Below are 13,941 nucleotides of genomic sequence, written 5' to 3' on the forward strand. Positions count from 1 at the left end.
TTGTCTCTCTATTGGTTGAGTTATTCTGCATGTTACACTCTGTATATTAGATCCACCCTCTTGAACTAATGTCAAGTGCCAACAATTGTAAATCAGTTATTACTACATGTTTCTTAATATTTGGATCTCTGTTTCTATTCAGGTAGAGCTCCTTCCACCTCCTTTTATCTACCTTCAAATCAATGATTCCAGTATCATACCACTTTAAAGTGTGGCTTTGTACCTTTTCAAACACCATGATTTCCATGGATGCTGTGCTTCCTTTACACTGATAGTTGCTCAACTCTTTAGTAAAATTTAAAGAGGCAGACTTCAGAAAAGGCTTTTATGTGTAAGCTTAACATCTTCAGCAACTGAAAGCAAATTTCTCTTCCCCTGTGATACTCAGAATTGTTGAATTTGCATATTGTTGCTGTACTGCTGGATTAGAAATCTGTGTACCAGACTTTCTGTTCAGAACAAGATAAGTGCATTCCATTTGTTCAATTCTTAATTATTCACCAAAAAAAATTCCCTATCTTTGCATTTCAAGTGAAATAACATTCTTAGAGAAGTTATTTCAATAAACTTTGATTTCTGTTTGACACAGGCAGATGGTGCTACAAGTGATGACCTTGATTTACACGATGACCGCCTTTCTTACCTCTCAGCTCCTGGTAGTGAATATTCCATGTACAGCACAGACAGCAGACACACATCTGATTATGAAGACACAGATACAGAAGGGGGTGCTTACACTGATCAAGAACTGGATGAAACTCTGAACGATGAGGTTGGAACTCCTCCTGAATCTGCTATTACACGATCTTCTGAACCTGTTAGAGAGGATTCTTCTGGAATGCATCACGAAACTCAGACTTACCCTACTTACACATCTCAAGCTCAGCCACAACCAAATCTCAGAATAGATTCTTCAGGTTTTAAAACTACTACTTCTCAGCCGGTAAGAAATTAATTTTATACCCTGATCAATATGCGCTTACTTCAGGTTGCAGCTTCTATGGAACAAGAAATCTATGTTCATATTCTGCTTACCAGTACCAATAGTGCACACAAGAATGTCAACAGCAACAATAATATGTTACAATGAATTGGTGAATCATCTTGCCCTGTCTGTTGTAGTGACTCATTCAGGCAGGAGGGGTATTGGAGTGCTGTTTAACTCAATGAAATGTTTTATTTATTCTTCAACATAATGAATTAACAGAAGTGCTAGTGCATGATTTTCAAGTAAATGTCCCTCTACATCTGTCAGCTTTGATCAAAGCATTTAAATTATTTCAATATAAATCAAAAAGTTATACAGTGATTCAATAGTGGTATATTTAAAATATTTTAAACACTTCACAGAAAGCAGAAGCCTCACCTGCAGTCCCTTACCTTTCCCCGTCGCCTGAATCAAACCCTGCAACCTCATCAACCTCTGCAGTAAATGCTAATGTAAACCTAACTAATGTCAGACTGGAGGAGCCTACCGCTGCTCCTTACAACTCTTACCAACCACAAGCGGGCCCCTTAAGAACATCAAGTACTGAGGGAGCTCATATAGTCCTAAGAGATCAAGAGCCATCATCTTTATCGCCGCATATAGATCCAGCAAAGGTACCTGTGCCACATCGTTGCGCTGATTTCCTGCTATACATCCAGCTAGAGTCTGATCTTTTTGTTTTGCCCTTATTTGGACAATTCTTTCTTTATTTTAATTTTTCCTGTACAAGATCATTCAGGCTACAAAAACCAGTGTATCTGAATTGCTAAGCATCATGTAATGTTTCGTGTGCATGGCTTCAAACTACATGCTTCTCATTTCCTGAAAAGATGGCTTTTTTTATAAGGGCTGCATTCTGTATTTTGATTTTACTTTGTGTGACTTTTCAGCTTGTGAGTGTTCTGCTGTTTACTGAGGCCTTGAGAAAAATCGGTTACTTCCCTAAAATTGCTCTAGGTCTTTTTATACTTCAAATCATGCCAAATCCTTCATAATGAAAATGAATCAAATTTCTTGGGTGACACTACGTCAGCAATGCTAGAAATAACTTCAATATGTAAATCAATTTATTTCACACTTTCCAACCTCTGCAAAAAAGTGGCCCCTCAAACCTAGCCACAACCCCAAATGTGTGAGACTGTTCCTCTTCCTTTTTTAATTGACTTCTGTGGTTTTGCTTAAAAATAGGACTAGAAGGGATCTTTTGAGTAACCAAGCTCAACTTCTGTGATTGTAAACACTGCATCGAATTGCTCTGCTTTTATAACAAAATTAAATCCAATATTTACCACTAAGATTTGTTCAAAACATGGCATTTCAAAGGCAGCTGCAGTTACCCTTCTTTTTAACTGAAAAGTATGCCTCTCTCTAACAGGTATACCGAAAGGATCCGTATGTTAATGAAGAAGTGTCCAGACAAAGCTACGTCTTAAAACAGCCAGCAATTAATCACCCAGTACAGAGACAGGAAAGAGACCCAAATCTGGTCTATGAATCCCAGGCTCAGTATGCAGAAAAACAGCCCAGCAGGGACTATGAACAGTCAACATATAGGTATGATTCTACAAACTATGTAGATCAGTTTTCTCGTGGTTATGACCCTCGCCTACATTATGACGATCGCGTGCCCCCCTATGAGGAGCACTGGTCATATTATGATGAAAAGCAGCCGTACAACCAACCAAGAACAGCTTATGAAAACCAGCCACCTAGGGATCTTGATTCCAGACAAAATATAGAAGAGAGCACAGAACGTAGCTATTATCCAGCACAACCTCGTTTTGAGGATCCCCCTCCGATGAGCTATGATGGCAGACCTCGCTATGAACATGCACCCAAAAACTTCAGCTTACCACAAGTGCGATATGAAGATCAACATACTGTTGGATATGACACGCATGGTAGATACAAACAAGAAGCTCAGCCATACCAGTCAGCCATATCTCGGTCTCCTGAACCCAAGCCGTACTTTGACCCACATGTAAGAGGCTATGAACAAGGTCCTTCTCAAGCTTATAATGCTAAAGTGGGACAATACGAGCCTTCTCATAGCAGTTCAGGTGTTTCACTTCCTCCTCCTGCTTCATCACAAGCCAAACCAGAAGTTTTGCCTTCTAACAGTAAACCACTGCCTACACCACCATCTCTAGCAGAGGAAGAGGATGATCCAGCCATGAAACCACAATCTGTGCGAAGTAGGGTTAAAATATTTGAAAGAAGAAGATCACCGTCTTTGGAAAAAATGAAGGACCCAAGTGATACATCAACTGTCAAGGTAAGTTGTTTTAAGTTTTTTTTTTTCATTCCTGCTTTTTGCTACTGAGAGTGCATTGCAAGAAGTAAAACATCGTCTTGGGAAGAAAATACTGCTTGTACAATAGCCTCTAGAAACGAACTGCAGCAAAAGCTGAAACTGCAGCTAAAAAGCAAAAGCTGAAACCTGTCCTAAAAACAATGGAGGGCAACTTACTTGCTGAAAACTCCTGTTCATCTATCACCAGTGTTTCATTTGGGTTTTCCTTTAAGGGGAGGGGGTGGACAGTCTTAGTTTTCTTACTCCATGTGCTGTATCTTCCTGAATGTTAGAATCGAAGAGAAATATGTTGTACTTTTTTTACAGCCTCCAGAAGTAGCACCTAAGCCTACACTCACAACTGTGGGTGGTCCAAAACCAACTTCTCAAAGCCAGTATGAACACGACAAAACAACTTACAGGTAGATGCACTACTATTTAATTTAGTTTTCAAGATAAGATTATAATATTCAGAAAACACTTCTTATTGTTTCAAGTTGGAAACTTCAGAGTCTGAATGTGTCACTGTGATCTCTGTGTCAGGAATAAGGTAGGGCATGAAGTCAGTTCTCTGGGAGATGATTTCTGGGAATTAGGGGAGGAGCACAACTCTGGCACCAGCATTTTTGGGGAAGAAATTTAGCCAGTATCTCCATCTTACTTGTTTCTATGCTTGAGATAATTGGAAAGTAAAACAAAAGGAGAAAGGTAAGGTAGAAAAACAAGGATTTTCTTTGTGCTGTGCCACAGCTACTTTCCATGTGGTATAGGTTAAAAAGGCAAGCTGTGCAATTACAAGTCTTACATTTTGGTTGCTTTGTTAGTAACTAGATTATGGAACAGAATTTTCATTTGGTTACTTATGCTTGTTCAGCTGTGGAAAGCATCTCTTATTATTCTTGATTAGGGCCCCAGAACCACAGAGACCTCAAGTGAAGCCACCTGAAGATATTGTGCGTTCGAATCATTATGATCCTGAGGAAGACGAAGAGTACTATCGGAAGCAGCTCTCATACTTCGATCGCAGGAGTTTTGAAAATAAGCCATCTGCGCAGGTTGCTGCCAGCCATCATTCTGAGCCCACTAAACCAATACATTCGCAGAATCAGCTGAATTTCACCAGTTATGCTAAGTAAGTTTGGGCATTTATTTTTCTTCAGTTTGAAAAGGGAGGGAGGCCCATGGAATTAAACCAGAAACTTTGCCTCTGTCAATGGAATTCCAGGGATTCATTGTGTCTAACTGAAATTACCTCGAGTTCACAAAATCATTTTCTCTGTTCAGGAGTGGCTTCAGTTTGAAAACAAATAACTCTGTAACTTTTTGTTCTGGTAGATGAAGTAAACTTTTGTTGGGTTTAGGACCTTCGACATGTTTCTACTTCTGCTTGCCACTTACTAACAGAGCATAACAAAGTATTTCCTTTAGTCTGTCAAATGCTGAGTGCTTAAACATCTTTCAAAGCAGAGGGTTTCAGGTTTTTTTCTAGTTTTGCTTGTGTTTATTCTGTAGACAGGCTTGTACACGTTAGCCATGTTTGGTATTAGGAAACTGAGCCTTCAGGGAATATTACTGGGGCTGGAATTTAGTGTATTGATGGAAACATCTGTTTCCTGTATTGTTCTGCTTCCTTAATTTGGAACATTTTGATACAGAAATTGTGTAAAAGCTTGTACACAGATTTGGCTCAGGTAAAGAGCTGGCTATGCTGGTGGATACTTAGACAAACTTTTTGAATACTCTCTACAGTTAACCGAACTTCCAGTATCTGTTTTAATTCAACAATGTGTTTGTGACTATTTTTCTGAGAAGCTGTCCTTGCTTGCTCCACGCAGGCAGAAAATTGGGCATTTCTGAAGGCTTTGGTTGCATTGGTGCTCAAACTTTGGGCTATTCAGGTGAAGCTGAAAATCTGGTAATTTTAAATGTAAATGAGGTCCTTAGAGTAAAGTGATAAACTAACTTTCTGAAGTTCTACAGTGCTGAGTGTGTGCAAGCAGCGTTTCATGTACAAAATGCACTGTTCTGGTGCTTGTCTTAAAGGATATGAGCTCAGCAATCCTATTCTTAGCTTGTGTGATATCTATCATCTCCACTGTCTTCCTTTCTGAACTGAGAACACAAGAATTTTTCCAAATGCTTGATAGGTTTTAAAGGATTCAGGGTTTTGTGTTGTTTTGTTTTCCTAATCAAGAGGTCTGTGCATGATAACTATTGCTTATTTTACTTATTTACATGCTGAGGAAGGAATGCTTATAGTAAACAGCTCTGATCCTCAGTCAAGGATTTTCTTTATCCTTTCTATGCACTTGCCTGGTGTCTTCTGATGGAAAGATGGGAACATATTTGTCCTGCTCTCTGGGGTAAACCCAGACCCTAGTGGCTGGCCTCTTATTGCAACTATTTCATTTTCAGAATTGTTCCCACATACAAAAACCAATGTTACCCCAAATTGCTCATTTGGATCTGTTGCCATTGTAAAGGCAAGTAATGTTTTGGGAGGAACACTGTAAACTTCATCAAGTAATTGTGGAGACTAAAGTTTTTCAGATGGAGGGCATTGCAAGCTTCCATTGTATTTCCATTACCCTCAGCAGTAGGACTGTCTCATACTGAAAGACATGAGAAAAGCAGCTATTGCATTTCTACTACAAAAATGCTACTAAGTGAGAGAGACTGTTGCATACTTCTGTGGCTGCTTAGTTCTGGTTTTATTTGGATCATGAGTTAGTGTGTAACTTCATGGCTTGTACTTATGGGAAGGTGACATTACTGCTAGGGAGGAATAAGAGAATACTGTTCTTAAAGCTGAGTTTCATATATCAGAGGACAAAGATGTGTAAGGTTTTATTGTTTTGTTTTTTTTTTTTTTACAGAAGAATGTAACCCTTAACAGGAAGGGACATACATGGGAAAGAAAATTTACCCAGGGTAGTCCAGTGCAAATAGACAAAGATTAAAATACTAATGTTACTTGCTTGCCTTTTTTTTTTTTCCTTTCTTCAGTGAATGTATATGGTAATTGCTAGTCTGTGAATAACCTCTTCTAAAAATAGAGGACTACATTTGGATGATAGAGGAACTGTTGATCATGCATCATCTGTATTATGCCTTCTGGGTACACAGGACAGGTTTTATTTACTCATGAGCAAATAGCTACAACTTTTTCAGTTGTTAATGTTAAACTACATAAAGTTCTTTGCCACTGAGTATTGTGGAAGTATGTAATTTTCCCACTTGTGCGTGTACGAATTTGTTTGCTCTTAATTTGTCGGGGTTTATTTGCATCATTTATTGTGCCATAACTAAAGCTGCTTTGCATGGGTAATGCCATACCAGCATTTTACAATTGTCAGTAACTGTGGAATAAGGGATATCTCCTGATATGAAAACTTGTAGATAGATGTGTTTTAGTGGATCTAGTTGGAGCAACTTACGAAGCTTCTATCCCTACAGGTGAGAGCAGTGCATTATTTTTTTTTCCCTGCTTGGTTCAATGTAGTGAACTACATTAGGTTATACTGTGGAAATGAGGTAGCTTACCTGAATTTTGGAATGACTAGGGTTTAAGATACACAAATGAACCAGTTACTGCTCCTTGCTGCCTCCTCAGATCAGGCTGTATTCCATGTTAATTTCTTAAACCACTGTAGCTGAGCTGCTGAGTGTCTGATACCTGAAGCTATTTGAATGGAAATGGAAAATGAGCAGTGCAGTTCAATAAATTTTCTGTTCTGTGCTGAGGCTTATAACCCATTGCTCAGTGATTTGTTCTAGTTTAATTTCTCCATAATTTCAAATTAAAGTAGTATATTTGTAGCAAATGAAGTGGGAAACAGCTTGGAAAACAGTGTATAAGTAATTAGAGGAAATTCATTTATATCCTCCGAAGTTGTAAGCAGTCATTTTGTTGTTGGCCACCTTCACTGCATACAAGTTCTGAACAAGGTCGTTAAGATTGTAGTTGACCCTTGAACAGGAGCCTATGCCAGGAGAATAAGATTAGTGAGAATGTGAAGAATATTAAGGACAATTTTGTGCTTGTTTTTGTCACGGTTCTCTGTTGTGCTCCCTCCATCAAAATGCACTATCCTTTCCATTTTCTAATTCCTCAGAAAGCTGGCAAACAGTTTGGATTAGGTGTGGAGTGTGATAGGTTTTGTTTGGTTGGTGTTTTTGTTTTGTTGGAGTTTTTTGTTTGGTTTTGTATGGTTATTTGACTTCTCCCCCCTGCCCCGGACATTTAGAGTGCTTCTCTTCCCTGGTTAATAGTCCCTCTGGGAAGCAGTGATTTCCAGTAGGCGGTGTACGAAGGAAGTAGCAGCTACCCACCTGGAACAATAACAGTGAATGTATGTGCAGCAATAACTTAGGGATTTATGTAAAGTTAGGGGGAGTGGAAACGCAGCAGATTTGAAGTGATTTTTTTTCTTCCTACTTTTTAATACTGATTTTAAGAGAGGCATTCATATATAGGCTGTTTAGCGCTCAGAGCAGCACATTCATGTGGTCATCAAGCAGACTTTGAAAAGTTCATCAGCCCTTTTCTTAGTTTCATAACTACTCCTCTGAAGCAGTAGCACTGACGTCCAAAGTTGTGACCCAGTACACTTTTATCAATGGACAGAAAGTGAAGAGGTAAGAGAGGGGCATCCACAAGTGAAATGTGTTTTCTTGCAACATAAGCAAGATAAGTATTAAAAGCCAAGGGAAGGTCTTCAGTATATTTTTGGTTTCCTGTCTCTCCTGGGGTTCATCAACAGTTGTTCTGAGATGTACTTTCAGGATCTGTGGAATGTGATCAGAAGAATTTTATGGTGTGGGCTCTGCTATTGATAGTGCTTTAGAAACACTTGCTATGAATGTACCCTCAGAACATGATCTGCAAGGCCTTCATTGTTTGTATCTGAAGACTGACGATATTTATGCAGATTAGATGATGAGAGATTTGGGATTTGTGTTTTGTTTACTTTTTTCAATATATTGAATACCTTTGCTTAAACAGATTGTAACAAATGGCTTAGTGCAATCTCATTCTTAATTTCAATATCTGTCAAGATCTTGACCACTTCTTAATTCACTGACAATCTCACATCATATCTAGTAGGTGATCATTCTGTATATGCATATGGTAAATGTCGTAGCAGAAACATCACTGTTATAAGTAACATCTGCTTCAAGAATCTTCTTGTGTGAGAACTACTAGGACTAACAAAAACTGTGAAGAAATAATATGCTCAAGATAAAATGACTATTTTCTTTCATTCTTCTGTTGCTGTTTGCTTTGCCATCACCTAGATTTCTTGGCTCTTACACTAGCTATGACTACTTGAAAAGGAACATCAAGTGGTAAGACTGTTGTTGTGAGGATGTTTTCAGGTGTCCTCTCACTGTTACATTCCATCACAGGCATTATGTGCAATTAAAATTTTAAACAGACAAATTCTGAAAGAAAGTGCAATAAATTGTACTCTGGAATTACAGGTGTATGTGGAACAAACCATTTCCTGAACTAAACTTCTGGAGAAATATTTCTAGTATATGAAAAATGCTTTGATAATAAGACTTTAAAGTTAACTATACTATGCACATAAAGCTAGTGAAGCTTAAGCTGATTGCATTTCTAATTAAGATGGCATTGGTCAAATATTAGGTGTATTTAGAGAAGTTGTACTAGAATCCATTGACCTATTGGCTAATTATGCTTTTCAGAAAAAAAACAAACCCTTACCCCCTACAAAAGTGGTTTTATATTTTTATTTTGAAGACCTGCTAAATTCAAGAACACATTCATTGAAATTACCCCAAATGAAATTAAGAAATTAACATCCTGTAGGCAATTATGCAAATACACCTGAAATGTCATCTGCCTTTTGTTTGCCATGGTTTGTGTTACTAATCTTCTTCTAAGGATTCAATGTTGTCTAAATCTCTTGTGCTTATCAATAAATGTTTTTATACTTGAGACAGCATATTAAAGACCGTCGTGTTTTGATGTTTATAGGAAGAGAAGGAAATCAGGTGATCATAGAAGAAAAAATAGCAGTGAATGCAGGAGCTCAGAGCCTTGAGGAAACTGAAATTGAAATGTGGTGTGTGTTTTGCAATATTTCAACAGGGGTAAAACAGCCGATACCGAATCAATGGATAGGCCTGTTGGTGAAAAACGCTATGAGCCCATCTCTCAAGTTACAACTCCTCCTCCTGTTTCTTCAGTCCAGTATACACAACCTCAGTCCATTAATAGTCCTGTCCTGTCTATTCCAGCACATCACAAGCCTGCACTGTCTGAAGGTGAGCAGTTGAAATGCTAACCTGTCTTGTGTCGTAACAAGTATCACTTATAGCATGCTTGTGTGGTTGCTTCAACATGTCTAAAGTGGTAACTAGTGCTTTCCAAGAGGAATCTGGAATTTAGTGAAAACAACTTTTAAATACATCATGAGGTAGAGTTTTGTGAAATAATTTGGTGATCCTGTCTGAAACTAACTTGAGATATTGTCACTTCAACTCTTTCATCTTTGGTAGTCTCAGCAAAGATGAAGTAACATTTTTCAGTACTTAAATGATGTCCTTCTCTATGCCATGGACCACAATCTTTTAGGCATGAGGTGTATGCCTCTAAAAACAAAAGAATAAGATGTTTTCACTTTCAGATGGAGAGGATTGTGTAGTACAACTGAATGTTACAGGTTTGCAAATACACAATAGTATTTCAGTATGGGCTTTCTCTTTTTGTTATGCCATAAACCAGCATAAGCTTTTTATTGAAATCTTATACCATTGCATTTAATGGAGCTCTTTAATGAAACATTAGACCCTGAACGTAGAAAACATTAGAGGACAGATGAGCTAAGCTGATCCTGTATGTATTTTATATAGTAGGTTAAAAATTGACCCAAGTATATTCTTCTATCGTAGCATGTGTGACGAGAAATTTCTGCTAGTTACTGACAAATTCTGATATTTTGATTTGTGTTGCAGTTAACTCTGTGTCTGACCCTCCTCCACCTCAGACTAAGTCAGCAATTTTCAGATCCTCTAGAGAGGACACTGTGCAGTCCACTTTTTATCCTCAGAAAAGCTTCCCGGACAAAGGCCCTGTTAATGGAACTGAGCAGATTCAGAAAACAGTCACTCCTTCGTACAACCGCTTTACAACAAAACCTTACACTAGTGCTGCGAGGCCCTTTGAGCGCAAGTTTGAAAGCCCTAAATTCAACCATAATCTCTTGCCAAACGAAGCTCAACATAAACCAGAGTTGCCATCAAAGTCTCCAAATTCTCCTCAACCAATTTTGAAAGCACACAGCTCATCGCAGCCCTCCGAGTTTGATAGTGGGATGGATACCTTTGCTGTACAGGTCGACAAGCCTAAATATCAACCAAATAATGTTAATGCTGTGCCTAAAGCCATTCCTGTAAGGTAGGATGCTGCTTTTTCATTTATTTTAGTACATCTATGAGAGTTCATCTGGGAAAAACACAGCTATTTTGGGGGGGTTGGTTTTCTTGGTTTTGGCATTATTTTGCTTCATGGTGTGTGTTTTGGGGTAATTACTTCATTTTGGTTTGTTGTTGATTTTGTGTGTTTGTTTTTTCTGTTGATGGTATAGTTGAAAGATGGATACTCGTACTAATAACGAAATATTTTGGCATATAGTTATCACTTGTCTTCTCAATGTGTTTGTAGAAGCTGGAATTGATTTTGAAGGGTAGCTGTTGCTCCAAACTGTATTCATTGTGTCCTTAGACACCTCATGGTACAGTTGTTTAAAGGATATTCTAAAAGTATTTGTAAGAAGAGAAGTCACTCAAATAGTTTCATACTGGATCTCTTCACTGTTTAAAAGTAGCTTGTGCTTGCCTAGTATCCTTTAAATGTAGGAATTAAGAGCAACAGTTAGCAAATAGCTTAAGAATGTAGCAGTGACACTAATACTTGCAGAACAACATTTTATTATTCTTTGATTTATTTTTTTTAAAAAAATAGGATATATGAATGAGTTCTGAAATTGCAGAATACAGAATTAACCGGCTTGGAAAAGACCTTTGAGATCAAGTCCAACCTATTGTCCAACACCATCTAATTAACAAAACCGTGGCACTGAGTGCCTCATCCAGTCTCTTTTAAACCACTTCCAGTGATGGTGACTCCACCACTCCCTGGGCAGCCCATTCCAATGGCCAGTCACTCTTTCTGTGAAGAATTTCTTCCTAACAGCTAGCCTAAACCTCCCCTGGCACAGATTGAGACTGTGTCCTCTTCTGTCACAAGTTGCCTGGGAGAAGAGACCAACCCCCATCTGGCTATAACCTCCCTTCAGGTAGTTGTAGACAGCAATAAGGTTGTCTCTGAGTCACCTCCTCTCCAGGCTAAACAACTGCAGCTCCCTCAGCTGCTCTTCACAGGGCTTGTACTCCAAACCCCTCACCAGCTTTGTTTCCCTTCTCTGGACGTGTTCCAGCATCTCAACATCTTTCTTAAACTGAGGGGCCCAGAACTGGACACAGTACCCAAGGTGTGGCCTAACCAGTGCTGAGTACAAGGGCAGAATGACCTCCCTGCTCCTGCTGGCCATGCTATTTCCTGATGCAGGCCAGGATGCCATTGGCCTTCTTGGCCACCTGGGCATACTGCTGGCTCATGTTCAGCCAGCTGTCAACCAGTACCTGCAGGTCCCTTTCTGGTTAGCTGTTCTCCAGCCACTCTGACCCCAGCCTGTAGCACTGCATGGGGTTGTTGTGGCCAATGTGTAGAACCTGGCACGTAGATGGGTTAAATCTTATGCCGTTGGACTCTGCCCATCTGTCCAGCCTGTCAAGGTCCCACTGCAGAGCCCTCCAACCCTCTAATAGATCAACACCTGCTCCCAACTTGGTATCATCTGCAAATTTACTGATGATGGACTCAATCCCCTTGTCCAGATAATTGGGCCCAAACCTGTTCAATATCTTTACTGATCCCTGGGGGACACCACTAGTGACTGGCTGCCAGCTGGATGTGGCACCATTTACCACCACTCTCTGGGCTCGGCCCTCCAGCCAGTTCCTAACTGTGGGCTGACAGCTTGGCTAGGAGTTTGCTGTGGAGGACAGTGTCAAAGGCCTTGCTGAAGTCCAGGTAGACTACATCCACAGCCTTCCCCACATCCACCAGGCACGTCACCTGGTTATAGAAGGAGATCAGGTTGGTCAGACAGGACCTGGTGATGTTTCAGAATCTCAGAAATGTAATAGAGGATTGAGTCCTGTTTGTTCTTAAGCACCTCAGAAATATTTTGATGCTAGTGTTGTAGAGGGCTAAAAATTTCGAGATTCCTGGTTCTTTGAGTGCGGTTCTGTAGAAATTAACCTGAAATCTACTCATATTTGCCATTTGGTAATGTTTTATGCTTCTCTTTTATTTCCATCCTGGCAGCTTTGAGAAAAACGGTGTAGGGCTGTTTTGCTTGGTGGCTGGGTTTTGGGTTGTTTTGTTTTGGTTTTTTTACAGGCTTTGTTTTTCATCTTCATCTGACTAGAGGGGTTCACTGTGGCTTGGGGGTTATGAGTTATTACTCCTCGCATTAAAGTCATAATGAAGGTTATGGGAGGTAGAAGGAACTTCATAGTGTTAATTGCATTGAATTTTTACTAAGCTGAAGTGTGTAGCTGGGGTGAACACTTTCAGATTTTATGGGTTTTGGGGTCTCTTTCTGAAAATATTCTTTCTCGTGGCAGAACATGAACTACTTTGAACTGAATTGTCCCTCACAGTCGAGTGTGGCACGTGTCTAATGCTTTCCTGAAAAGTGTTAGTCTACTCTAGGTTGTACTCTGTTAAAACATTAGAGCAAAGTATGCCACTGACTTTCAGGTTGAAAATACTGATAAAACTGCTAAGCTTTCTGTCTTGTATTCAGCCCTTCAGCACTTGAGGATGAGGAGGAAGAAGATGGACACACTGTTGTAGCCACAGCAAGAGGTGTATTTAACAGCAACGGTGGTGTATTGAGCTCCATAGAGACTGGAGTTAGTATTATTATACCACAAGGAGCCATTCCAGAGGGAATAGAGCAAGAAATATATTTCAAAGTCTGCAGAGATAACAGTATACTTCCACCTTTAGACAAAGAGAAAGGTAAGAGCTGGCACTGTACACTGTGCTGTTACTTAATTTCCTTCTTTCAAGCAGAAAAATAGAACATAAAATGCTTCAATACACTTCAATATATTTTTGTATATATCTCACAGGAAGTATAAGGGAAATAATATTCTGCTTAATATTGAAAACTGCAAACAAGGTGGAGGCTCCGAGTTCTAACTTAAGGGTGTTTAACTTGTGGGCTTTTAAGCACTGATTTTAAACTTGCCTTGTGTGACAAAGGAAGGTTCTAAATGATTTTTTCAAGAATCTGTGGAATTGTAGATTCTTCTGCAAAGTGCAGAGATGTACTCTGGGCATTCTTGTTAGAAATATTTCTTCTTTTCAGCACCAATAGAATTTTAAAGCATGTGATGTAAACTAATTTGACCTGATTTAAATACTTGGAATTTACTTCAGCACTTGAAAATACTCAGCTGTTGTTTTTGTCTGGTTTGGTTTTCAATTTCTGTAGAGAAAACAGCTTCACAATTGGAAAAAAAGGAGGAAAAAAAAAGTAAATATCTAATTCCC

General features: G+C 39.1%; 1 protein-coding gene across 10 annotated transcripts in view; it reads left to right on the forward strand.

Moving 5' to 3' along the window:
* TJP1 (tight junction protein 1) overlaps window positions 1-13,941 on the forward strand; it is a 188,113-nt gene that overhangs the window by 169,869 nt on the left and 4,303 nt on the right. For 8 of the 10 annotated variants that reach the window (XM_054169232.1, XM_054169227.1, XM_054169228.1 and 5 more), the window contains 8 exons: window positions 590-943; window positions 1,351-1,602; window positions 2,364-3,263; window positions 3,609-3,703; window positions 4,189-4,413; window positions 9,400-9,575; window positions 10,266-10,707; window positions 13,187-13,404. In XM_054169232.1, the coding sequence (XP_054025207.1) occupies window positions 590-943; window positions 1,351-1,602; window positions 2,364-3,263; window positions 3,609-3,703; window positions 4,189-4,413; window positions 9,400-9,575; window positions 10,266-10,707; window positions 13,187-13,404 (2,662 nt within the window). The remainder of the gene's footprint in view (window positions 1-589; window positions 944-1,350; window positions 1,603-2,363; window positions 3,264-3,608; window positions 3,704-4,188; window positions 4,414-9,399; window positions 9,576-10,265; window positions 10,708-13,186; window positions 13,405-13,941) is intronic. The other 2 variants (XM_054169233.1, XM_054169229.1) reach the window with 1 other exon arrangement.

This window comes from Dryobates pubescens, chromosome 17, assembly GCF_014839835.1.
Source record: "Dryobates pubescens isolate bDryPub1 chromosome 17, bDryPub1.pri, whole genome shotgun sequence".
In the NCBI taxonomy this organism is placed as follows: Eukaryota; Metazoa; Chordata; class Aves; order Piciformes; family Picidae; genus Dryobates; species Dryobates pubescens.